Source organism: Quercus lobata, chromosome 8 (assembly GCF_001633185.2).
Source record: "Quercus lobata isolate SW786 chromosome 8, ValleyOak3.0 Primary Assembly, whole genome shotgun sequence".
In the NCBI taxonomy this organism is placed as follows: Eukaryota; Viridiplantae; Streptophyta; class Magnoliopsida; order Fagales; family Fagaceae; genus Quercus; species Quercus lobata.
Window position 1 is genome coordinate 56,746,310 of NC_044911.1, and position 27,991 is coordinate 56,774,300.

At 33.1% G+C, this 27,991-nt stretch overlaps 2 protein-coding genes across 2 annotated transcripts; one reads left to right on the forward strand and one right to left on the reverse strand.

Annotated features, from left to right (window-relative positions):
- The first annotated feature begins 12,540 nt into the window (after nt 1–12,540).
- Nucleotides 12,541–22,564, forward strand: LOC115955412. Its single transcript, XM_031073529.1, has 8 exons — nt 12,541–12,909; nt 13,007–14,242; nt 18,118–18,535; nt 18,907–19,051; nt 19,184–19,299; nt 19,384–19,462; nt 20,378–20,611; nt 21,679–22,564. Exons 1-8 carry the CDS (start codon nt 12,816–12,818, stop codon nt 22,027–22,029), a joined length of 2,673 nt encoding a protein of 890 aa, XP_030929389.1. The 5' UTR covers nt 12,541–12,815; the 3' UTR covers nt 22,030–22,564.
- Nucleotides 22,565–24,118: 1,554 nt separating this feature from the next.
- Nucleotides 24,119–27,287, reverse strand: LOC115957654 (ATP synthase subunit d, mitochondrial). Its single transcript, XM_031075949.1, has 5 exons — nt 26,970–27,287; nt 26,145–26,226; nt 24,887–24,951; nt 24,625–24,711; nt 24,119–24,520 (listed from the first exon to the last, which is right to left on the reverse strand). Exons 1-5 carry the CDS (start codon nt 27,138–27,140, stop codon nt 24,419–24,421), a joined length of 507 nt encoding a protein of 168 aa, XP_030931809.1. The 5' UTR covers nt 27,141–27,287; the 3' UTR covers nt 24,119–24,418.
- Between the last annotated feature and the right edge of the window lie 704 nt (nt 27,288–27,991).

Consider the following 27,991-nt stretch of genomic DNA (forward strand, 5'->3'; position numbering starts at 1 on the left):
AGGCAAACAAAGCAAAGACAAATACCTTTGAAAGGCCCCGGTCAGATTTATAGGTAAATAATAAGTCCTCAACTGAAAATAGACCAGGCTTGGACTCCTCAATTGCAAATTTTCATTATCCTAGAGCTAATTTTTTCAAACAAACTTTACCTTAAAATAACTTGTTTCTGTAAGAGTATTGAATGGTCAATCTTTATCTTCATTTTAGCCTTGTGACCAAATTCCTAATGCTTTGGTTGTTTCGTTGCCAAAAACACGCATTGAGTCGGCTTTGTGGATAATCACATCCTATTTTGAGTAATGCAAAAAACTATTCTAAGATATGGATGACAAGACAATCCAGTCATGGCCAACTCCCTACTGATGTCTTTGGCCATGGGTGTCCGGGTTTGGAGCAAACCAAAGATAAATCAAAGAGACAAAGAGTGAGAGAACAATGGGCAAAGAGTGGGATTAAATTGATGCTGTGATGTTGGTGACTAAGAAAATTTGATGTTGGGTTGGGTAACTTGGGTTCGTGGGGTTGGGATTGGGGTTTGGTGCCGAGGATTGTGATAAAAAAATTTTGAATTGAGAATTGAGAAATTTTAAAATTTCAGTTTAAATCAAATTTGTATTTTCAGTTTAAATTAAAATTAAGAAATTAAAGGTTTTTTATTTTAATTAGATTTACAGTTTTTTTAATTTATTTTTTAATTAAGTTTAAATACTCTGATCTGGCTTTTTTTTTTTTTTATTAATTTAAATGCTGAGATGGCATTTAAAAATGTCAAATAATTTTTTTAATAATATTTTAATGGTCACGTCAGCGCCATGTCAGTTGGGCATTTCGTCAAACACGTAGGATTTTTCCGTTTGTTAACTAACGGCAAGGACTATTGTAAAAACAATTTTCCTTTTTTGGGGATGACATTAGTAATGAAAGTAATTTAGGGACCAAAATAGGAATTGACCCAAAATGTAAGGATCAAAAGTGCATTTTCGTCTTAATTTTTATTCATCTATTCCCCCTTTACCAAAGTCACCTGTTTTTTTGTACCATGTTAAATCATACAGTAGAAATATGACTACTATAATTAGAGCAAAGCTCAGATAGATGTTACAAAATTCAAGGTGTATTATCTCCCTCCTGACAAAATAAAAGTACAAGAAAAGAGGAAAAATAGGTAAAAACTGTAAAATAAGGTCACATCCCTAATTGAAAAGGTGAGCACTTGGTTGGTAATTTTGTTCAAATTTAAAGCATTTTGCTTCAAAACTAAGAAAGAGGTAATATACAACATTAATATGTCAAAGACAGCATTTTGATATACAGCATTTTGCTTCAAAACTATGAAGACGGAAACATATGTCAAAGACAACAGTAATATACAACATTCTTCTCAGAATTTGATTGATTGTCCAAATTTTGAGCCTTTCTAACCACTATTGAATACTACAAAACTTATGCCTTCCTAACTACTCTTGAGCAATGCAAAATTTGTGCCTGGAGCCTTCTAAACTACCATGTATACCTTGTAGATATCTATGAATATATCCATTTAATAAAAAAGGAAGAATGATTAGGAAAGCTGAGAGCCACTTGAATCTGATTATGCCAGGACCTTAATTGAAATATTCTCTTTTCTTTGTCAGAAAGTCAGTAATTGCTAAAAATTTCTTCTGTGCATTCTTTCTTGTTAGAAAGTCAAGGTAATGAAGGGATTAAGATCCTCTAGAGTTATTAGGAATTCCATATTGGAGTTATCCTAAGAACTCTAGAGGATCCTAATCTAGTAAAGAAGTTGGTGTCTTAGTGATGTCAAACTCTAGAAGACAATCTTGAGGCACTAGTGAATTATGTTTTGGTCAGCTCAGCTCACTCTTCTAACCCTATTGCAATCCCTAGATAGTGAAGGCCCTCTCATTCTATGACTCTTGAATCTACTCTTGTTAGATTTTCCCCCATTGAGCTTGCCAATTTCCATTTCTTTCATTTTCATGGTCGATGCCTCTTCCATAGAGCTTACATTTCTGTTGTTGGCATTCCTTCCTTCATGTTGATTATTGTTCTGTTTTTCATTTCCAGAACATAGTTGAGTTAGACACAGTATATTAGAAAAAAAAGGGGAGTATAATTTAAGAACAATCAAGCATTGTAAATGGGCTTCCATCTAATTTTGACAGCCATCATCTCTAAGAAATTGAAAGAAAGAAATTTTACTGACACTTAAACTTGATCCTATTAGTTTTAGTGATAGCTCCAATGGTTTGACAATCCCATTTAAAATGGACTTATGCCTTATATTTTTAAAATACAGTTTTGGGCATTCTAATACCCTGAGCCTTCTTGCATTTGATTACTGTCCCCAGAAAACACATAAATTTGACACAGCATGGCAAATGTATAACTATTCAGGAGTAATTAAGATAATTTAAAGCATTTATTCAAATCTCACTTCGCAAAATGGAGTGGATCCATCCTTAATGCGAGACTATTTACTTGATTTCAGGAACATGTCATGTCCAAATTTGGTTTCTTTTTGAAGCTCCAGCAAAATTTCTTCTTCTTGCTCAAATTTTTGAGTTGCATCTTCCATTGCTGATATGTCCTCCCTCAAGAAAATGGTACATTTTTCCCCACATGAACAATTAAGCAAATCAATATCTGTGTCACAAGATTAGGATTAGTAAAACCAATGTCATAATAGATTCATCAGGTGTGTAAGCAAATCAATTCTGGTCTAAAAGTGCACTTGTATTTTGCAAAGTACAAGTGCATACTTTCAACAAAAAGTTTTAGCGAAAAGCTAGATAAGTTATTCCCGACAAATTTCATAAAACCCAGCTCTGATCAAAAGTCTTGTATCTCAAAGTCTTTGTTATAAATATAATGAGAATTTTCTTTATTATTAGTTTATATTCCTTGGCTGATAGAGTCCACGCCGTCTCATGTGATTTATCAAGTCCTCATCGCCATGCTTTTGACTAGTTTTTCATCTGATTTTCTTCAAGTCTTGCTTATCAAGCCCATGCTGTAGACTAGAAGAAATATGTTTGATTTTTTTAACAAGTTGTACTATATTATAGGAGTTGTTCAAACTTATGTAAGGTATAACATATAAATTTAAATTTTCTTTTAAAAAAAAAAAAAAAAAAAACTAAATTCAAATACACTACTTGGATTTGGGTCCAGTTGTAAAAACATCTCATGGAGTTTCAATTTTTTCTTATAACTTCCTAAAATTTATTTATCAGCCAAATTGACTTCTGAAGACTAACTTTCATTAGCTTTTATGGATGGAAAAATCATGTGACCATTGTATGATCAGTGACACAAATTGGTTGGTAAGTCTTATTAATGTGATAATGTGCTGGTCACTTCATTTTATCAACCATTAAATCTAACAAAATTAATTAAGTCTCATATACTTATGAAAATTGATATAAATCGATATGGAATCGGTTTTGATCCTAGATTTTCTTCAAAAAAACACCAAATCTCTTGGGTGGATTTTGGAACATAATTATATTAGGGCAAAGTTCAAATTTTTTTAATGCCTTATATGTATTTTTATTCGAAATAAAACTTTTTAGAAATTTCACCCCTAATAAGATTACAATTATGTTATACAAATCTTATAACAGTCATACTCTTTTTTATTTTTTATTTTTTGAGAAACCAATAACACTCCTACTGAATTCATTATTTTGTGAAATTTAATAATATAGGAAAATTCTTTAATGCCTCTTATACAATTATGTTTAGGGTATGTTGTTAAATAAAATTCATCATAAAATACCTATTTCATAGACTTTTTCCTCAAATATTTTGTCAAGCCCCAAAATTAAATACCATTCCATTCGTTACAATAAATAAGATCATTACTTTCTAAACTTCTTCCCTTTGAATTAATTCATGCTTGAGATAATTCTGCTTAGTGGAATAGTGCTAGCATTGTCATACTTGTAACAATGCTTAATTGAAATATCATAAAACTCAATTCTGGCCAGTAGTTCAATAACATTGCAAGCCTCGGTTATAAAGAAAATTCTCTCCTCCCTACTAATTGTAACAATTATTAAAATACAAAAAACAAAACAAGCTTTGTGGTACTTCACATAATTGAGATATTCTACGTGGAACTTTTGAGTTGAGCTTTGATTACTAGTTGGCTAGCTCTTCGAAGAATTTTCCTACCTAGCTTGAAAGCTATGACTGGGAAATGTAGGTGAGGAAGTAAGCTTGCAACTGGTAAAGGGTAAAAGGGCTTGTCTTTCTATTAGACCATTACCGTTTCTCCATGTAATACCATTAAGAAGATGAGTTACTTTCATCACGGATTCTCGATCCAAATTTTCATATAAACTAACCGGTAGATTGTGAAATCATTAGTAATTACTAATTATTATCTAATAATTGCTTTTAATAGCTTCAATGCCAAAACTATCACGTCGCAGAAATGTAAACTCAAACAATCAATAATAAACATAATCACCGATTACGAAACCCAATTTTATATGTTATTAGCTATTACCACAAAATATTTGACTTCCCCAGAATACAATAAGGCAGTATAGTGGTTTACAATCATAAAACTCACTTGTAAACCACGTTTTTGGTCCAGCCCTCTTATTGTCTCCCTAGTAAAAAAAAAAAAAAAAAAATCCTGTTCAGTTTCATGATTAACACTTGTCTTAAAATATATAAAAATAGAACTAGATAAACACAAACCCTTTTTCATTTATTGGGATGGACAAAGTTTAGCTACAAAATTGGTTGTAATCTAGGGTTACAACTTTACTCAATATCATTAACATTACTACATAATTCGAAAATCTAATTGTTGGATTGCATGTTTTTTATGCTCTTAATACACATCAAATTTTGTTCCAATCAGATATTATTTACTATATGATCTGATGGTGATCAACAACAAGTAATCTTCGTCCATAATGGTCGTCCAAGACCAATAACATCCAAGATAGTCTTCAAAAAAGAGAAAAAATGAACATGTACCACAAACATAAAATAAGGACATCCAAGCATGTCACCAATCATCCAAAAAGGACCTGGTTGTCCAAAGAGAACATGGTTTTCCATATAATGAGAAGGTATGGACAACTAATAAACACTTAGCAAATTATTGAACATTTTCCATAATCTCGAATAGTTAGACCTCTAACCCTCATCTCGGAACGTGGAGGAAATTCCCCAAAATTCGCTTCATTTTTCCCACTAAGTCCACACATCTCCTAAGATATTAGTGCACCTAACAAGTAGATCCACTCCAAACTCTTTATAAAAGGGATCAGGCCTCATCCAACCAAGTTAAGTTCTACTATTCATCCATTCACTATACTTGTGTACTAGAAAGAAAATTGACTTAACTATCGAAGGGTCCTTGGCCAGTTCATCTCGGTCACATTTGATAGTCTCTTCCTTTGTTTTCAAGTCATCCAACTGTTGAAACTCGGAGCATTCAACTTATTGATTTTCGAGCATCATCATGATCTATAAGATTATATCCTATGCATAATTTTAAACTACCAAAAAAAAAAAAAGTGCAATTTAAACGATTTATTGATAACATAGCTATTAATGTTTAATTTTCTAAAAATTTTGCAAGTATGGAGGATATAAAGTTGATCTTTAAACAATGGTGAATTTGTCAAAAATCACCTCCACTAAAAACATGTTAAGTAAGATTGCAGTTTTAAAGTATGATCAATTTTGTAAATAGATTTTGTTCTTTATAAAGTAAATTATTACGTTTAGTGGTTTTTTCCCCCTTTAAATTGTTATTAACAAATCAACGACAATGGGCCAAGAGCCCCAAGAGGAACATGACATGGGCTTCTAGGCAGGGACTAGTTCCAAAGGGGTAAGACATTTCATATGGATACATTATCTATTATTAGTTATTAACTTATTATGCTCGACCATATTTCCTTTCAAATCAGCTCGAAGAAAATTTCTTCTAACCCACTATATGATGATTAATACCAGTGGTGGCTTCAAAAATTTTCCTAGAGTGTTCCTTAAGAAGTATAAATTACATAATCTAATAAAAATAGAAATTCATATATTGACAAAAACAACAATAAAAAAACACGCATATACATAAAGTTTACAATTGTCTTCTACGAGTTTTCATATTTTGAAATCGTTGCATGATAGTCTCATTATTAATGCCACAAGTTACATCTCAGTCAATATACACAATCAAGCAATCATTCATCCACTGATCTCTCATTCAATTGCGCAGTTTATTCTTTATATATTTCATTGCTGAAAAACTTATTTCTACTGTTGCAGTAGCGAAAGGAAGGGTTAAAACTAACTTTACAAGCAAATAAACTAATAGATAAGTCTTATGCTTCCCTCTGTTCACTAAATTTTCAGCAAGTTCACTAACTCCTTGAAACTTTAAAAATAAGTCATTGTTGCGCATATTAAAAATGTAATTTTGAAGTCGAGAGTCAAGTGCCAAGATATATGTTCCAAGAAAATCAAATGGATATAATTTTGCTAGACGTATCAACTTTTCCTTATCAAAAGCCACAAATGATTCACTTGGATTCAAGCAAGCCATACAAAGTAGCAAATCGATATTCGCCTCTGAAAACAGTTGTTAAGCTCTTGAAGTTGCATATCTATAACTGTGCAGAATAGTTTAACACGATAATGATGTAAATTTATATTTTGTTGGGTGTTGCGTCGTGGCCTCCCATTAACTACAAATATTTCATCCATGTTGAAGATAGGAATATCATGTGTGGTACAAAATGGAAACCCTTCAGTCAATAAAAATATTCATTCATCATCTCTCATTACTTGCAATCGTTACTTAGACACTTTAACAAAATCTATAGTATTTACTATATCTTGATTTTTTTTTTTTTTTGCAATGCTATTGACAACTCATTTATGATCCCTAAAATGTTTTGCATCAATTGTAGAGTAAAGACAAATTCAAAAGATAGAATTGACCTCATAATAGATCGAGTTTAAACTTTCTAGTCGGAGAGGCCATCTTCTTCAATAATCTCAAGTACATTAACAACAGCAAAGAACATCAAAATCAAGTTGAGAATAGTCCTATAATATGATCCCTAACGTGTATCACCAGGACATTTATGATTTGTCTCTTGATTCAAATCTTGCCCACTACTACGTACACTATTCTCTAAATCTTCTTTAATTTTGGCAAATTGTGCATCTCGAAGAGCATCTCGCCTCTTACAAGAGCCTTCAACAACAGTTATTAAATTACTAACCACATAAAAAAATTCGGCAATGTTAATGTGATTTTTAGCAACGGCAACAAGTGTCAATTGAAGTTGATGAGCAAAACAATGGACATAAAATGCTGACTTATTCTCTTTCAAAATTAAATTTTTGAGACCATTGATATCACCTTGCATATTACTAGCCCCGTCATAATCTTGCCCACGTAGTTTCGATAAACTCAAATTATGTTCACAAAGTAAACATTCAATATCATATTTGAGTGACAAAGCGGCGGTACTTGCTACATGTACAAATCAAGGAACTGCTCTATAATAATTCATTTTTTGTTCACATAATGAAGAACAAGGGCCATTTTCTCTTTCACTAAGATATCATATGACTTATCAACTAATATTGAAAAGAACCCATTGTCAAGATCCTTGATGATGGTTTTGGATATTTCATGTACAAATTGCATTCACAATGTCTTTTTGAATATCATAGTGGGTAAGCTTTGCAATTTTTCTAAGCTTTTTGCAGCACTTCATTGATAGATTCATTGTGATCCCCCAAAAATTGTAGAAGCTCAAGGAAATTTCCTTTATCACTTGAACCTTGAGATTCATCGTGACCACGAAAAGCTAATCCCCGGCATAAAAGGAATCTTATGCAATCAACTATTGCATTTAATTGAATCTGATATTCAATTTTATCTTGATTTGATTGCTTAACCAAAACATTTTGAATGTGTTGCTTTTCCTTCGTTAAATCTCCACTCTTCTTGACAGCTTAGTTATGAGCACTATTAACTCCTCCAACATGGGAATTTAACTTCTCATATGATGTATTTAATTATTCATGTGATTTGTTTAAATAATATATGTATATGATTTTAAGAGTAGTTTGGGAAAAAAATTATCCACCTTGGAAAAAAAATAAATTCAAGACATATTAAGTATTAACCACCAATTTAAGTGATAAACTTAGATTGGACTTGCCCAATAATGATTAGAGAAAAATTATTGATGATTCGATGGGAAAAAAATTAGGTAGTCCTTGATCAATACTCTAGGACTCTCATATAGGGGGTGGGTCCTACATGAGGAGCCCACCATAAAGGCTATCCCTTATGTGAGAGCTTAGAGCGCTACTACGAGTTTATATAAGAATTGTGTTGATTTGATATGTGGTTCCCACTTAGTACATGGTAGTTAGTACTATTTTCTCAAATGAATAAACATATATGTTGGTTACTTGTTGGATAGTTCCTACTTAGTACTTTTTTTTTTTGGGAAGATACTACTGGATACTTAGAGCATCTCCAATAACTTAGATAAAAGTAAAATGATCTCTATAATAGAGAATGAGATCCAAAAAATAGTCTCCAATGGATTCTCTAAATCATGAGTTTTTTTTTTTTTTTTTTGCTCATGAACAATAGCTCATCAAATCTGATGGGCTACTGTACATTAGCAAAAGAATAAAACTAAATAAAAAATTAGCAAAGAAAGAAGTGGGGATGTGGGTATGAGAAATGTGTGTTAAAAAATGAATAAATAATGAATGAAAAAATAATATTTAAATGAGATAGATAAATGATAGAGAATCTGTTGGAAGATGTATTTGAAAAAATAGGTAGGTAAAAGGTAAATGTCACTGTTCACTATCCAAACAGTACAAAAATATAGAGAAATTGCTGGAGATGCTCTCAGTAGTTGTACAAGCTGCCTACAAACACTTTGTACATGTGTTTAGATTCGAGAGAGAACTTTTGACTTTTTTTAGTATAATTTTTTCTTTTTCTGCATCTTCATGTCAGATTTTTCAGTGTGGGGTCAATTTTGTAGAGAGAGAGAGAAAAAAAAAAAAACTAATAGGAGTAGTTTTATGTCCTTTTCATTTATTTATTTAATTTTTTTTATTAAATAAGACCCACTTTTGTACAATCTTAACAAGCAACAAGCACCTATGCGATGCTTGTTAACATTTGCCATATATAAAAAGGGTTGTGCACTTTTGACTTTTTTTGGGTACAATTTGTCATCTCTTTCTACAGTTTTATATCATATTTTTCAGTGTGAGGTCAACTTTGTAGAGAGAAAAAATATATTAACTTTGTAGAGAGAAAAATATATATTAAAATAACCAAAATGACTAGTTTTATGTCATTTTCATTTATTTATTTAATTTTTTTTATTAAATGGGACTCACTTTTGTACAACCTTAACAAGCACATATGCGTGCTTGTTAACATTTGCCAAATTGCCATATAAAAAACTAACCTCCTCACACACACACTTTGTACGTACAATGAGACTTTTTTTTTTGGGGGGTCTAGTGTCATAATTTTCTTTAATTTTTTTTTTGGATAAGTTTGTTTTGAATACATGTATTAGTAGGAAAGTGTCATATTTTGTAGGCATTTTAAATGGAGTTAGAGATATATTTTTTACCGGGTTGTCCTCGAGTTTTTTTTTTTTTTTTTTTTTGTTAAATGTAAAGTTCAGGAGTATTTCTGAACTATATAAAAATCTAGTCCAAAAAAGCGAATCTTCTTATAAATAGTATAAATAGATAAGGGTAGTATTAACGGACACCACAATGTGCCACTTAAGGAACAATTTTATGTCAATAAAGTCAATTTGTTGTTAGATTTTTGACCAATTTTATAGGGTGTAAAGCTAATAAAACCAATCTTTTGAGTTTCACTTATTAATTCACTATTATTTTCAATTATTTTATCAATTTATACAAATTTTATATTAAGAGTCTGTTTGGATACTGCTTATTACTGAAAATAAAAAATACTGTAGTAAAATAATTTTTAAATATGTGAATAGTACTGTGGGACCCAGTTTTAAAATTATTTTTGCTGAAAAAAATATTTATGGGTCCCATGCACTGTTCATGGGACCCACACACAAAAAACGCATCACTGAAAAACATGCAAAACGCGCTTTCCAAGCTAAAGTCTGTTTGGATACCGTTTATTACTAGAAATATTGTAACAAAATAATTTTTAAATGTATAACTGTAAAACCAATTTTTAATAAAAATTTTGCTAAAAATAAAGGTTTATAAGTCTTATAAACGTAAACAGTATACAGTACTCACCAACAAACGCGCAACACAAGCGTTAAAAACGCTATCCAACCCTATCAAAAAAAAAAAAAAAAAAAAAAAAAAAAACGCTATCCAAATTCCCACCTAAATGTACTCCAAAATAAATCCTTATCGGATATTTTACAATGCCAGATAACATTTCCCTTTCCATGACCGTTAACGTTTCCCAAAAAATAAAATAGTTGTTTTATTAAAACTATTGGCTAGCTTTTACACGTGTAAGCAGCACACGCCGCATGAAAGCAACACGTGGCTATATATGAGCCTATCAGATCCCTCTAATATACTTTTCCCCATTTTCCGTTGTTTGTCTCTGATGTAATTTAACTTTTCCCCCAATAAATGCCTACATTTTTTTTTTTTTTTTGGGGTAAAAGCCTACCTTTTAATATCTTATAAGAATCTTATCTTAATAATAATTACTATAATTATACTTTACTTTTTTTTTTTTTTATATAGTATTATCCCGTGATTTTAAGAGGGCAAATTTTCATCTTATCTTATCTTATCTTGAAATATCAAATTAGTGAACAGATTTTTTTTAGCAAAAATTAAAAATAAAATAGTAAACATAGGAGTATATATTTTTCTAAATGTAGTTAATATATATATACCCAAAAAAAGTTTTAAAATGTTTTTTTTTTAAAGTTTTAAAATGTAGTTAATAGAATCAAAAAAAATTTGGGGGGAAGAGGGAGGGGGGTAAATTTCCTTTTCTCATAGCAATTTACCTTTATATTTGTAGATAATATCATATTATCATAATTAATTTTTTTTTTGAGAAATTATATCATAATTAAATTTAAGCATCTTTAGATTACCCTAGCATAGGTAATTATATAATATATTTTGAAGTGTAATTAATGTATATTCATTCCTCTTATATAAATAATAATAAATTCAACTAATTAAATTTATAGTAAGAGTTTAGGATAAGTGTGGTCATTAGAAACAATCAATGATTGGTTATTGCCTCTCTTTCTCAACGAATCCACCAGGCTTACTAAGTAGAGGAGATTGAAGCTTTAGCTAGAGCCCTAAAGTTTGCATTTGAAATTGGGTTGATAAGGCTTTTTTTGGAAGATGACTCTGTTGTTAATGAAAGCTTTGATTGATGATGGTGGTTCTCTAATGCCATATGGATTTATGGTTGAAGATGCGAAGCTTTGTTCTCATTTTTTTTATTCAATTACACTACTATCACAATAGAAGAGAAAGTAATAACATAGTTCATAGGTTAGACATGCAATAAATGTTCTAAATTATGCTGTATAAATAGAAGATATTCCACTACATTTTATTTATGTATTTCAAGCTGATATAACCGTTTTTTTTCTTAATATGAGCATTACAATCTTTTGCCTTTAAAAAAAAAGAGTCATAATCTTAGATTTCATAAGATTAATTTCTTGCCCTTCCCCTCCAAAAAAAAAAAAAAAAAGAATTTGCTGAATGGGCAAAATCTATACATACACATTCAAACCAGAATCCAAACAATAATACATAATACAATCACAAAACTCTCTTGTAAACCACGTTTTTGGTCTTGCCCTCTTGTTGTTTCCCTAATATAAATAGCATGAAAAAGGGTTTGTGTATATATAGAACTAGATAAACACAAACTCTTTTTCATTTATCTTTTTCAAAGGTGTACTGGTTGTTAATTGCATTAACAACCAGTACATAGAATCAAAAAAACAAAAAACAACCAGCACACGAATCCAAAAGCCCCTACAAGGCTACAACCCCAATGTCCTCTCACTCCTACAAGGCTCCAACGTCAGCCTTTATCCATTCAGCCCTCTCATTATCCAAATAAAAAACTTAATCCCACATAAAAATGCACAATTCTTGCCACAATTTTCTAAATATTAAAAAAATTGAGTAATTTAAGTAATAAATAAAATAGTAAAATACTACAATTTTTGATATCATGGCTATAGCATTACTCATTATCCATTGCTTTTACCTTTTGTGGAACACAAATTGTAATATTTTATATGACCTTAAAATTTTTGAGAGAAAAAATAGTAAATTTATGCTAAAAAATTAAATAGTAATAAATATCGGCCATGTAATATAATTATAATAAAAATTGTGGACTTTTTATAAAATACTAAAACTTATTCAAATATATATAAAAACAATTTCAATATTTCCCAAAATAAAAACAAGAAATTGAAAACTTCAAAAAAATAAAAATAGAAGAAGGATAGGCCTCCCTTTTCTGCTACTTGTTCTTTCAACTTCCTGTGCCATCCAATTTCCCTCTGGTCTCAAATTAAAACCCCGAAAAAAAAAAAAACACAAAAAACACTCACACTGTCCAAAACTCCGTTATTTCTACCACATATATAATTTTAGCTAATCCTCTCTTCATTTTTTTTTGGATCAAAATGTCTTAAAACTCAGATTCTTTACTAAAAGCTAACATAAAAAGGTCCTCTCATTTCATTTCTAAGCTCTCTCAAAGAAATGTATGGTTTCCCTCCAATTCCGTACAGCTAGGGTTTTCTCATTCTCCGATCTCATTTCTTGGGTCTTCACAACCAATCTGGTTCAGTTTACTAACTGTAATTTTCAATTTCTCGATTGATTGATTGAATTTTTTCTTGTGAAATTTGTACGGAATATATAGGTTTATTGATTTCTGTGTTTTTTGTGAATCAGTGCTGATTTTGTTTCTTGATAATTGTGTGTATTGGATTTGGAAGAAAAAAACTGAGTTTCGGGATAGTTTCTTGTTTTTGGGTTTAGTAATGGTGTCTGCGAATGACCCAATCGAATCGTTTTTGAATTCGATTCAAGTAGTGAAAGAGGTGCTTTCGCCGCTCGAATTAGGGATTCGGAAAGCGGCGAAAGATCTTGAACATTGTTGGGGAGGACCAAAGAACAGAGGGAATGGCAATAGTGACGATAGTGTTGTATTGGTTAACCAATTGAATAGTAAAGTTGAGATCTTTGGTGTGGAAAAGAAGAGTAACAGTAATAATAGTAATGGTCAGTGTGTTGTTGCTTGTGGTGATGAGAGAAAGAAGGGGTTGTCGATTAAGGTTCCGATTAAGGCCTTCTTGGGAATGTTTTCGGGAAATGGGCATCGGGTTGAGGTGCTCAATAGAGGGTTGAAAGAGAAAGGGAGGGATTCGGGTAAGGCGGATGGTGGGTCTTGTGTGAATTGCTTGCAGTTTGCAGTCACTTGGTCTTTGTTGTTTAACAGTTTCGTTCAGTCGCTTCCAAGCCCGTTCAAAGCGGGCAAGAAGCGGTTTCAGAAGGCTGGGGATGGAGAAAAATTGTGTTCTTGCATGAAGCCAAAGGCTTTATCTGAAGTGAGACAAAGGGAGTCTAAGGAACAATGTGTTGGGTCGTTACAGAATGAAGGAAATCATATCTCACTTGAGTGCTTTATGGATTTTATTTTCGATCAGTTAGCTCAGAGTCTTCAGAAGTTTGATCAGGGTTTGCAAGAAGACAGTCACAAGAGTTGTGATGATGCTTCTTTGTCACCACCGGCTTCGTCTAATTTTGATCATTTGAGGGCACTTACTACTATGTTGGAGGGTCGAAAAGCAGATGTTAATGGGTTTTTGGGAAATTTGAGGTTTGCTAGAGTGGGAGGTGTGCCGTCTGGTGTAGTTGGAGTAACTTCTTCGGTTGATGAAGAGGGTGATGATGGTGTTACCCCTGGAAACAGGGAAGAAACTGGAGGCACTTTACCGCAGAAGCTGGCCAGTGGTATACTTAGTATTCCTCTATCGAATGTGGAGCGCTTGAGATCCACATTATCCACAGTTTCTTTGTCAGAACTAATTGAGCTTGTACCACAGTTGGGGCGCACTTCTACAGATTATCCTGACAAGAAGAAACTATTCTCTGTCCAGGATTTCTTTAGATACACAGAAACTGAAGGTATGATAATTTCAAGTAGCCTAAAAATGAATGTTGATTCAAATTCTGTTTCACATTTGTTTCTGTGGGATATAAGTTGATGATGGAAGTGTCTTCATGCTGATAGATGGATCATGTTGTTCTTGTAATTGTAAAATAATAAAGCTATATTATTGAAGACATGACATAATATATGCTGATTGGTGAATGATGCTGATATGTATTAGCCATTCTAATGGAAGGTGGCATCCTAGAAAAAAGGAAAACCTGGTGAGCTATTTTGCATTTTTTTTGGAAAGATGAAAGAATTTTAAATTTAAAATAGAAAGAATGTATTTGAGTTGTTTTGAAATAAGATTTCTAGGATCTTAGTCTTACATATTCTAAATGAAGCCTTTTACTTGACTGCAGTTTTAGATAACATGCTTTTTTGCATGCCGGGTTATATTCCCTGTATGTTGTACTTCTCATATCACCTATTAATCTTCCGCCACGTATTCATCATGATATGATATGTTTAAATTTGTATAGGTGCCTATAGTGTTTTATGTTTTGAGGTTAATATACATTATAATTTTATCTGACATACTATGGTTGCATTATTCAGTGGCATCATACCAATGTGTTGCCAATTTAGGGTCTTTTGGTTAGAATTGGAAAAAGGATTTAAAGGTCTCTCTATCAATATAATTTATAATGTTGGAAACACACATATTCACAACACTTACACTTTTCCCCCTCCCCCCTTTTTGGGTGATTGATAAGTCCACATGCAACCGGTAGGTCTTGAACACACACTCTTCTCCTTTACTTTGCTCTTACAAGGGGAGGAGGTGCCAATAGATGTTAACTCATGGATCAGCTGATCTGATATAATTTAATTTTCATAATCTCCAATTCATTTATTATGTTTTCTGAGGTGAATATAGATTTTTGCTAGATGGTTAGGCCCTTGTTTCCATAATTCATCTTTGACCTTGAATTTAATGTAAAAGAACACATAGGCATTGCCAAATTGTTGATAGTGTTGATTGTAACTCACTTCACACATTTATCACCTTTTCTGGTGGATTAAATTTGGGGTTTTGGTAGGACAATAGTAGCTGATATATAGGACAGGTGGTTTAATGTGAAAGAAAAGACCAAGTGATGGGGCACTACAAAGGATGCCATTACCACTGGGCTATCTCTTGAACCCCTATTTTGGAGAACTCAAATAGTACTAATGGACCATATTGCTTTATTAATACTATTTTTACTTTAATACACACACACATATACGAAACTTTGTTTAAACCATATAGAAGATACAGTTAATGCATTTTTGGCTCTACAGCTCCTGTTCTTATGAAAGAATACTCCACAGCTTTGGAAATATCAGCTGCTCCCTTTAAGATGATTATTAATTCTGAAGCACATCCACGGATATATTTATCCACTTGATAAACTGCTCCTTTGTTTTTCAGCCTGATTTGTGGGACTCTTTACTTGTCCAAAGTGTCGTTTCCTTTCTAATAGCTCCAGCACAGTAAAAATTATCATCATAACAAAACTCCTATATCAGTTGACCTATGTATTATTTTCTTAGAATCGGAAGCTTTTGTCCTGCTGAGCAATACATAAATAGTTATTACGTATTAATTTATGAAAAATAGTAATGTATCAATCATCCTAACCATGGAACTCTGATGGCATGTTCCATAGATAGAATTGGCACCCCTGTAGATTCTCCACAAAATTGACTATTAAAATCTGGATACATGAACTTTACATTATATATATATATTATATTGTTGTAATTCTTTAGGCTTCTTCATGTCCATTGTTCATGAAGTAGTCTTGTTTGAATAAAATTTTTCTTACCCATCAAAAAACAAATTTTCCTTCAGCAAAGAAAAATAAAAAAGAATACTCCTTAGTTGCAGAGTGGTGAGTGGTTTAATATAAGAGGTTTAGATACTTGCAAGTATTCCCATCCTCCATCTTTATTTTATTAGATAATGTTTCTGTTATCTTTTCATCTACTTTTTCATGACTTCCTTGAATTTGTGAAATCAAATAATGCTATTCCCTTCCTATCAGTTTTAGAATAAATAAAATGGTTTGTACCTGCTGCCTTTCATTTTCTGATTGGTGGCAGATTGTGTAATGCAAATTAGTATTATCTACGTTTCACTTATGGAGGGAGTCCAATTCATTATCAAGATTTTGTTTTTTGTATCAAACAATGTGCATGCTACTATGTCATTTTAAAATTTTCAATGATGCGGCTGGACCTTGAAATGGAGGAACAAATTTAATCTGGTCTGTGTTATACAATAGAGTAAATAGGACCACAATTAGAATGATTTATTAATGGAAATTATTAAAGCATCATTCTTATTTAATAATATAATAAATTTATTTCTTTTTTGACTTGAAATTGATTGACAATTTTAGTTAAAATATTAAAAAAATATTTTAAAAGATAATATTTTGTTAATGCCAGTCAGCCAGTAAATAAATCATGCAAGGACAAGGTTAAAAATATGAAAATGCTTTATATAATTTAAGAGAAATGATATGCTGTTGATTTGGAAATAATCAAGTTATTTGTGTAGAAGAAATTGACACATAAAATAAAAATAAAAATAATGAAAAACTTTTAAGCAACCTGTTTATACGATTATTGTAGCACAAAATAAAAGATAACAGTAATAGAGAACTCAACAGATGACAGTAAAATAATTTTTTTTCCCTTCTCTACTTTAATTAAACATGTGCTTCATGAGAAGGATAGTTCCTTAGTGCTTGTTCACATGTGTGATTATCCTAGATTAATGAAGATTTGCACTTTTGGGTAATGACAAACAATTAAATGTTAGGTAGTAGTTTCTTAGTAGCACTTTGTCTGGCTTTTTGTGGTAGGATATGTAATTTCATTTTGAAAACTTTTGCTATGGTTGATGTCATTTGCAGTTAAACGACAAACTAATGAATTTCTTTTTGTTCTTACCTTAGTTGGCTGGTGAATATACAGTTCCTTTGATGGCACAACTAGCAAGTCTTAAATAGATGCTTGATTTTTAAATAAACATCTAAGAAATGAAAAGAGATATGACATTTCTATTGAAGTTGATTAAACTACCAAGAAAATTGATGAATGATTTGTACCTTTGAGTCATGACAATGAATAAGTGGTTTTTGTTGCTACTTTTATTGGCATGGATGTTTTTTATGGTAGAATGTTTGTCTGTAACTAAGGCCTTTTTTTGGTTTTTCTGGATAAGGCTTAGGGTCAGATTTATGTGGTATGGGAAATGCTACATGTATTCTGGGCTCAGATTAATAATTTCTACCCCAGGAGAGGCATAAAAAAGAAAAGAATGGGAGGGGGGGTGTTGTCTTCTAAGAAGGATAAAAATCTGGAATTAGTATTTTGCTTGGAATATAACCTTTTTGTTTAGATTGTTTGGAATTTGGTTACTCAATGTCGGGTTCCAATTACCGACACTGTAAACGGTTTGATTTTCTTAGAAGCCCCATTATCACATCTTGTCCTAAATCAGATGCATCTCACCTAAACAAAGAGATCATTCAGGAAAAACGTAAATACATAATGCACATTTGATCTATTATGAGGTGTCATGTGTTGCGTTTAACATGGGTTGTTATGGATCATGCGTGTGACTTTGTGTGTGTAATTACCTATAAAAAAAATATAAATTTCTAGTGAGTGGTACACCTGACTTTGATGATCATCAAATACAGGCATTAGATTAGGAATGAATTACCATATTCGATAGGAAATGCTTGGTTATATTCTAGTACATTCCTGACTACTGTCAGGCTCTTTTGCATATGCATTATCTGGAAAGAAAACTTTTCTTCCTATTTTAAGTGGTACATTCTTACAGGAAGGAGGTTCTTTGAGGAGTTGGATAGGGATGGTGATGGCCAAGTAACTTTGGAAGATCTTGAAGTTGCATTTAGAAAGAGAAAATTGCCACGAAGATATGCTAATGAGCTTATGCGCCGCACTAAAAGTCACATATTTTCAAACTCTTTTGGTTGGAAACAGTTTTTGTCCTTGATGGAGCAGAAGGAACCAACCATTCTTCGTGCTTATACTTCTCTCTGTCTGAGCAAGTCTGGTACACTGCAAAAGAGTGAAATATTGGCATCTCTTAAAAATGCGGGGCTTCCATCAAATGAAGACAATGCTGTTGCCATGATGCGATTTCTGAATGCAGACACAGAAGGACCTATTTCTTATGGACATTTCCGGAACTTTATGCTGCTTCTCCCTTCTGATCGACTTCAAGATGATCCTCGGTAAGATCAATTTGCTCATTGCAAAAGATTTTCAGCACATGTTCACACATATTTTGCTGCTGGATTGCCTTTGGTTAAAGCAGGATTATGAATTGGTTTTCAGATCTTTTGTTTGATGCCTAAGAATAAGTTTTGTTTGACTTAGTTACTCTTAAAGTTTTATAATATATGCTCATTTTTTACTTGGTGCCTTGGAATGGCAACAGTTTAAATATTTCTTTGCTGATTAATTCATAGTTTCTGGTGAAAGAAATTATTGAATGAGATTAGGGACATTTCATAAACAATTAAATGCTCATAGGTGGGACTAGTGTTTCACAAATTACTAGGTTCTAGCTGATACAACTCTTTTTTTTTTTTAATGCCTGCAGGAGTATCTGGTTTGAAGCTGCAACTGTTGTTGCTGTTGCACCACCTGTGCAAATACCAGCTGGAAGTGTTCTAAGATCTGCATTGGCAGGAGGCCTTTCTTGTGCACTTTCTTGTTCTTTAATGCACCCTGTCGATACAATAAAGGCAAATTCTTTTGCTTTATAATTTTGTAGTTATGCATCAGCACTTCTAATAATTGCATATATTAGTTTATGCTTGGAGATATTTTTGTTATTGCTTCCTATCTTAAAATGATTGTATTTTTGGGTTTGTCAGACTCGGGTACAGGCATCAACACTGACCTTCCCTGAAATCATTTCAAAGCTTCCACAGATTGGAATTCGGGGGCTATACAGGGGTTCAATCCCTGCCATTCTTGGACAATTTTCAAGGTTATCTTTATATCTTCTCTCTCTCTCTCTCTCATTAGTCATATTTCTTGTCCTTTTGGCTAATGTGTTCGCTTGATATTGTAGCCATGGTCTGCGGACTGGAATATTTGAAGCAAGCAAACTTGTTTTGATAAATGTTGCTCCAACACTCCCAGACATCCAGGTAATGGTTTTTCTTAACTGATTGGGTATTACTGAATTTTCTATACCCTCCAATTTTCTTTTTGTCTTATATGTTCCTTGGATGCTGTTTGATAAAAATAGAAACTTTTGATAAATTACTTTCCATTTGTTGTTAAGGATTGGCAACATAGTGCATTCTGTATGGTAATGATGGTAATGACAGGATGGTTTACTTAAGCATGAGAGACATCAACAGTATTTGTGTTTGTTCCATCTTTCAGTTCCCAATTGAGAGTCTCACTGAGGTTGAATGACTCTTTTTAGTTTCCAATTGTCAATAATTTTTTGATTTGTACCTATTGAAGCATCTCAGGAGGTGTTGAGCTTTGACCTAGTTATTATACTTCTTATTATACTCTTTTTAATTATTTTTTGACTTGTACCTATTGCGTGGTTTTTCAGTGTTCCACTAAATGTTGAAGCCATTTCTTGTCCCAGTTTGAATTTCCTTCTGGTGTGGCCTGGTTTGTCCTGTAAAGAAAATATCCTATAACTTACTAAATTAATTTTTGAAGGGGTTCTATTGCTTGGGATTTCCATAACTGGAAGCACATCTTGGTGCTCCACATGCATCTTCAATTTATGTGGATGTTATTAATAAAAAAAGGTTGTACCTAGTGCACAAAGCCCCTACTTTTGCAGGGTCTGGGATGTGGATGTTATTTATGCTGTGAAAATTACATGCTAATTTAAAGTTAAGGAACTCTTCCACTGTCAAAATTACATGTTATTTGACATTCTGTTTTATGAGTATTGGAAGCAAGATCTTTATCTTTCTGTGTGTGTGCGTGCATGCATTTGAGGAACATAAACAAGAATTCGATTAATCTGATATTTTGATTCAGTTTTAATGCACAAATGGGGGAAAAGTAAACTGTATTTGAATGTTGTGCAGGTCCAATCCTTATCTTCATTCTGTAGCACAGTTTTGGGGACAGCAGTGCGGATCCCTTGCGAGGTGTTAAAACAACGGTTGCAGGCTGGCCTTTTTGACAATGTGGGGGAGGCTATTGTTGGGACTTGGCAACAAGATGGTCTTAAAGGTTTTTTTCGTGGGACTGGTGCAACTCTTTGTCGGGAGGTTCCATTCTATGTGGCTGGCATGGGGCTTTATGCTGAATCCAAAAAGGTGTGGAGTTTAGTCATAGATGATTCTTTTTATTTACTTGCAAACTTATGATGGGCTTGCATATATAAATTGCTTAACTGCACCCCCCCACCCCCCCCCCCCCTCCAAAAAAAAAAAAAAACTTACCATCTCAGTAGAAATGTCATTGATCCTAGAAAAATGACCAAGTTCAATTTGCATGGATGTAAATATCCTGACAAATTTATCAAATATTCCGCTTAGGTGTAAAAATTAAGAAATTAAGCTTATTTAATGACATTAGCTTAACCTAAAGAATAAAGGAAATTCATTCTTTCCCATGGATGCCCGTTTTCAACTGCAATAGAAAACAGTTTCCAACATGAGCATTTAATTAATTACAAGGCAGGAATGTTCTGGACTGCTTTGAGATGATATAACCATTACAATGTAGGTCTGGACATAAAACTCAACACAAATCATGCTGAATGAAACGATTAGCTGAAGATTTGTTTTGTGCATATTTTCAGTCATGCACACATGAACATACTATAGTGAAAGGAGCTGGTTTTGATTGATTGAGATTTAGATTTTTTTCATTTTGCTCTTGTCTACTTTGAAAGGTACTGTATTTTTTCTTTCAGTAACATGGCAAATTAGACCATTAATGTTGGAACTTGGGCAAGACTTCTAATTAGCAAAATACTGATTGGTTGGTTATGCAATTAACTCTAAGCCAAGTCATTGATTACATTGTTCTATGTGAGTATCAAAATTCACACTGGCTTTGAAAAAAATAAATTTCTCTTGGTGAAAGAGCAAACAGAAAAAGAAAAAGAACATCTAAAGTGTCCTTTGATGTTTTTAACTGAATTAACTTCCAGAGAAAAATGCCCCATTCTATTGGATGTCCAATGTTAACTGCTATCCTAATGTTTTTAAACATACTTCAACAAAAAAGCCTTGGTCCCAAATCATGTTTCTAAATATACATAAATTTAATCAATATTTTAGTCCTTCTTTTCTTTGCTGAAGGGTGTGTTTGGATGAAATTGTTATATAAGTTGGTATGTTGACTATCATGTTTGTCTTCATATGCTGTTTATAAGGTTGCCCAGCAACTTTTGGGGCGGGATCTAGAGCCCTGGGAAACAATTGCTGTAGGAGCTTTATCTGGTGGGCTAGCTGCTGTTACCACTACACCCTTTGATGTGATGAAGACTAGAATGATGACTGCTCAAGGTCGATCCGTATCAATGTCAATTGTATTCCTCTCTATACTTCGCCATGAGGGACCCTTGGGCTTATTTAAAGGAGCAGTGCCTAGGTTCTTTTGGATTGCTCCCTTGGGAGCCATGAATTTTGCAGGCTATGAGCTTGCAAGGAAGGCCATGGACAAACATGAGGAACAACTAGTCGTCGACCAGCTGTCTCAGAAGAAGGTGGCAAGTACTGGATAAAGTTTTGACCTAGTTTACAGCCTTAGGGTTTTCATGTGATGATAGCAAACTAATGCTGCTGGAAAGTTTTAAGCTTTTTCCGAGTTAGTAGCAGCATGTCCTTTAATTTCCATCTGCCGACATCTCTGCCGTTTTCAGTCACAGTTTCTTCATTTCATACTTTTTTGCCTGCTTAATGGTGGCACAAACACGTTTGTTCCGTTTTGGAATCTTGGTTACAGTTTTTAGCAATTTTGTACATTTAATGTGCAGTCAATTTCCTCCCAACCCGCTTTCTGTTCAGTTATCTACAAGTTCAAGTGTACATATCTCTTTTTTTGAACATTATATGATGATTCCATGTATCGACTAAACATGCATGTTGAGGGTTATGCCCAGTAGTGTAATGGAGCTTTTATCTTGCTGGCTGGGTAAGTTCAGTAAACATAGAAATGGGGTTATTTGGAACATGATTCCTCATTGCCTAGCCTAATGTGGGGGTATTTGGTGGGAGAAGAATGCTCAGATATTTGAAGGAACCGAAAGTTCAACTCAAGACCTGAAACTAGCTTTTTTCTGTACCTTTCTTGGGTGGACAGCGGCTTCTGGTGTTTTCACTTTTAATTCCTTACTTGCTTTGCTTGATAGTTGTGCTTTTAACTAAGTTTTGAGTTGATGCATGAATTTTAAAAAATTTAAAAGAAGCACAACATGAACTCCGAAATTGAAATTGCGGTACTTTGTAAGATGATGACAATTACAAAGACATGACAGTTATTAGTAGGTAATGGTTGGATGCTGCGTTGCTCTTTTCTTGTCATTCGTATCTTTCTCTTTTATCTTTTTGTTTTTGTTTTATCTTATAGGCCTGGTGGTTGGTCTCTTATCACTAGAAAATGGTGATGGTGCTGTCGCCATGCCAGATGACCAATCGTTATTAACAATATCGCAGTTGACATGAGTGACAACAAAAGCTTACGGAGTTGCAGTTCACATCTTGAATTGTGAAATTCAAAGAACACAACCTGCAGTGCTGCTAATATTGTTAAATGGTCTGTCGTTTCTTGGGAAAGATAGAATGAGGCTTAAAGCTGGCAAGAGAAACGAGGAGAAGAGGAACTGTCGTTTAAAGTATCTCAAAATGGCATGCTGTTAAAATGGTATGCAATCTCTTCCTTTAATGCCATATAATCCAGGGTCAGTCTTCAGATGCTGGTCTTGACCCAAAATACGCACACATACTATCAACCCCTCGCCACTACCACTTTCACAACAAACCCACCCAGGCTTGAGATGCATTTGGTACAAAGCTGTCCTCTTTTTTTTTTTTTTTTTGGTTAACACAAACTTGTCCCCTTTGTGATCACATTGGGTACAACCATTACAAAAGGTAGGGAGTTTGAAAGGCCATTGATAAGAAGGAAGTTGGATAATAATCTTCTTAGAGCACTCATTTTAAGCTCTCTCTTTGGCATCAATTTATTTGCCTTTTTGTTTATTGTTTTTTGTTCAGAAGCCTTTTTGTTTATTGCTTTTTGTTTAGAATGAGCTAAAGTATATTTATACATAAAATAGTGAGGTTTTTAAAAGTAATACATAAACAAGAAAAAGTGAAAAGATAATTGAAACAGATTGTATAAGTGAAAAGATAAATGAAAAAGCTCGTGCCATACTCATTTTTAGAGTTTGAATGGATAAAGATAAGACTTCTTCAACTACTCTTTTTCTTTGCATGAGACAAAAAACAAATAAACGTGGTCCGGATGTGAAATCTTCCACTCGCAATCCATGAGCAGAAACATATTCCCCAGATGTAAAACCTTTCCCAATCATTTTCTAATCCTAATTCCAATTTAATGATGAAGAAAAAAACCATCCATGATCCACCCACCCTTTCCACAGAAAATAGAAGTCTCCCCTTTCCCTGAAAAATAGCAGTTAAAAGCCTGTGCATAGAACATGATAATAACCATCTTTTGAAGCTTTTCCACTGATTAAATGCTGTAAGGTCAGAGTACCCTACAGCCACACAACAATGAATGATCCAAGATACTCAGGAAACTGTTTTTCAGTATCATAATGCTCAGATCAGATGGAGAACACAATAATGTGGATGATTTACCAGGACCATACTTGAATCATTATGTAAATGGAAAACATAATCGTAAATAAAGCTTGCTTGATTCAAATCCTGCCTTCATATGAAATAAAAAGGAGATTTCCTGCAGCCTTACAAAGAAAATCCAATTTTCTGATATGGTTTTGCTGAAGCTCAAATCCTCAAACCAAAAGCAACCAGATTAGACGGAAGACAACATGGTTATATTTATTATTCAACAAAGATGGGACAGAAAAATTTGGGAAATTCCACCAAACTGCGACAAGTTGGTGCCAGAATAAGCGAAGTTGATCAATAGCCCCAGTTGTCATTACGGATTTCATCATCAAACTTTTTCTTCAGCTCAGGATGCTTCTCAAAGTATTCATTTGCTGTCATGGTGCTAATCTTTTTCTGTTCAGATAAATGAAGGGCAAGTAAGAATTCATAAAATTTGGTGTAAGAATTCATGAAATTTCGTAGCACTGACAAAGTACAGAGCAATTCTTTTCAATTACCTTCAACTCTTGTACTTCAACAATTTCCTTCTCCAAACGCTCAGACTCCTTCAAGGATTTCTCCTCTGCTTCTTTCAATTCGACCAACTGTAAATCAAATCAACATATATGGATATAAGATGCTACAATTAGAGATAGACAGAGGGAGGGAGGGAGGGAGTAAACTACTGATGTTGTGTTAGTTTTTTTAATTTTATTTTATAGATACGGTAGAATTTCAACCTGTGGCATATGGCACTATTGATCTTGTGTTAGTTCTTACCAATGCATCAAATTTAGGCAGGTATTGAGGAGTGACTGTGTCTACATACTTGGGGATCTCAATGCCTGCAAATTAGAATCAATAAAAAAGCGGACATATGTACAAGTATAAAATTTAGAAAAGTGAAGATTGAATCTAATAAAGAAAAAAAAAAAAGAAAGAATTCAAGCAGGACTTGGAGAAAGACAGTATCTAGTTGGACAGATCATTAAAATTCATTCATTCTTGCAATTTGGTATTTAAAAACATACAAGGAAAAGATTACAAAACAAATTCCTGCTGGCAAGCAAAACACGCTCTGCATTTAGGAAATCCCTGAAGAAAAACTTCTCTATGTAGAACTAGAACTAACTTGAGAGTTTGATGCAGCTAATGGTTTACTTGGCTTGAGATTGCGGTGATCAACAGTACTAGCCAATCCCACTAATCAAAAAATTCAATTGAGCCCAAGAAGGGTACTTGGGTACCCTGTCAGTGAAAATCAGTATTAGAACAGATTTACTTTGTGAATGAACTTGGGCCTATTAATGCAAAAGCATGAGCTGGAAGAAACCAATTTGGACTGATAAAGAAAAACTAATGGAAGAAATGGTTAAGAACTATATAGACTACTAGGTAGTATGTACTGGAATGAGTTGCCTAAATGGACCTATAAAGACAGGCTCAAAAGATGAGTCCAAATGGAATGCTAAAGTGAGTGTAACCTGTTCATGTAATGGGATCAAAATTCAAATGATCAACAAAAGGAAGAAGGAAAAAGGCCTAAAAATGGGTCATGTAGAGTTCACAACCTAAAACTGGAATGGATGGTTTGTGTCTGAAAGTGGGGATGGTATATTTTGGATTTTCTTGGTGAGTACAGCAGGATAATGAAGAGACATTGACCGATAGCAAATTGAAAAGGCCTAAGATAAAGACTGGACCCAGAAACTAATACAACTAACAGCTAATATTGCAATCAGTTGACTTTGCTAACAATGAGAAACATTGTAAATAATTAAATAAAAGCAAGATAATGATATAATAATATAAAGTAGAATGCAAGTGACACTGCAACAGAAGCTGATCTCAAAAATGAGACCATCATATGCAAAAGAGGTAAACTCCAAGCAGAAACCAATGCCAAATACAAATGCAAGTTCACAAAATGCAACTTGATTATATAAGGACCCAAAGTGTAATGCAACTATAATAACATAAGGTATTCCATGAAACTAAAATCTGTGGCGTGCATTCACCAATAAGTTAGAAAACATACTGTCATAAGCCTCCTTGTACATATCCACCAAGCGTGACCCAATTCCTTTTCTATAGTACTCCCAATCTATGGGTTCAGGTTCCTGCACGAAGTGAAGATCAATAATTCAAGATTAAACACTAGCAAGGTCAAAAGCAAGCAAACATACTAGTCTCATCAACAAATATTGACCTCCACAAAGCAACTCTTGTAGTATAAAGCCATACAAAAAATATTCCTTTAAGTTCTCTTCAGGTCAAATTTTCCAAACGTGTTGCCCATTTGAAATGTGCATCATTAAAATGATGAAATTACGGTCTTCAATTACATTATAGCAACACCCAGCTAAACAAAACAACTAAATCAAGCCAAACAGCTGGACTAGGCTTTGTAAAGCCAGAATTTAGATCTCCTTGATACCAAACAATGAAAAACTTGTGCTCCAAAAAAACCTTCATTTTATTTCTTTATTTACATCTCTAAGTAACCAAACAGTACATAACAAAAATCACTCCAAAAAAAAAAAGACCCAATTTTTCTGCTCTATTTTCCTTAACTGTCTTTCACAACAATAACCCATCACATATTTTCTTATTTTTACCAGATGTCAACAAAGTAATTACAGAACCAAAGAGACCCATTTCACAAAATCCACAAAAGAGCTATTCACCAATCTCAAATCAACGAATCACCCCAAAACAAACAAAACCCATGTCCTTAAGTACAGAAACAAATCTACCTCCGCTGCATCAGGAATCAAAAAACATAGAAATTGCAAAGAAAGATCTAAACATAGATTTACAGAAATACCCAAAAAAAAAGATAGGGAGTGTTTGGAATTTGAACCTGGCTGAACTTGGTCGAGAGGGTAGTGTTGACCTCGTCAAAAGCGCGACGAAGAGTAGCGAATTCTTTGCGAGCCTCATCGGAGACGAGAAGCTTTGCCATCCCTTCCCAGTCAATGTTTTTCGAAGCTTTGAATGCCACATCCACTACTTTCTTTCCAGCACCACTCATTTTTCTCTTCCGATCTTTCTCTCTCTCTGGACAGCTCAGAAAATTTTCAGGGTTAGTAGAGACCAAAATGTGCTATCTCTAGTATCAGAGATGCTGATGCCCCTTTTGTTGTTGTTGATGGTAGTGGTGGTGTGGTAGCGGTTGTGTTATGGACTATGTTGTGCGTGTTTGTGTTGTACTATGTTTGGGTTGGGCTTAGCTTAGTTTTGTGGGTCTTTGATTTTTTTGATGTTTGTGTCTGGGTCTAAGAATTTGGGTTAATTGACTTTCGGTTTTTTTTTTTTTTTTTTTTTTTTTTTTTTTTTTTTTTAAGCAAGAGTTTTGAATTGTACAAGACCCAATTGGGCTCAGGTGTAAAATGAATTGTTTTTCCAGGACCAATTTGATGTGGGCCCACATGGTCTATTTTTTTATTATTATAAATATCAAAACAAAAAACAAAAATATATTTATTAAAATAACTTTAAATAAACAATGAAGAAATTTTTAATTTTTTTTATTAAAATTTTTTTTTATTTGGATATTTTGAATAATATTTTAAATTTATCAAAACTTTGGTAATTTAGTTTATTTATTTATTTATAAGAATTTGGTAATTTAGTTGAACTTAGAGTAAATTGTGCAATTTTTATGTATTAATTGAGCATTATTCACATGATGAAAGCATGTAATATGATGTGTAATGCTTATGTTGAGCCATATAGGAAAATCACGTGTAAGACCCAAATTTCATTATCAAAACAAAAATTGATATACTATTGAAAATAATATAAATGAAATAATAAGCTTTTTTTTTATTAAAAAAATTATGAAATTTTTAATAATGAAATTATAATTTGAGTGGTATTTTA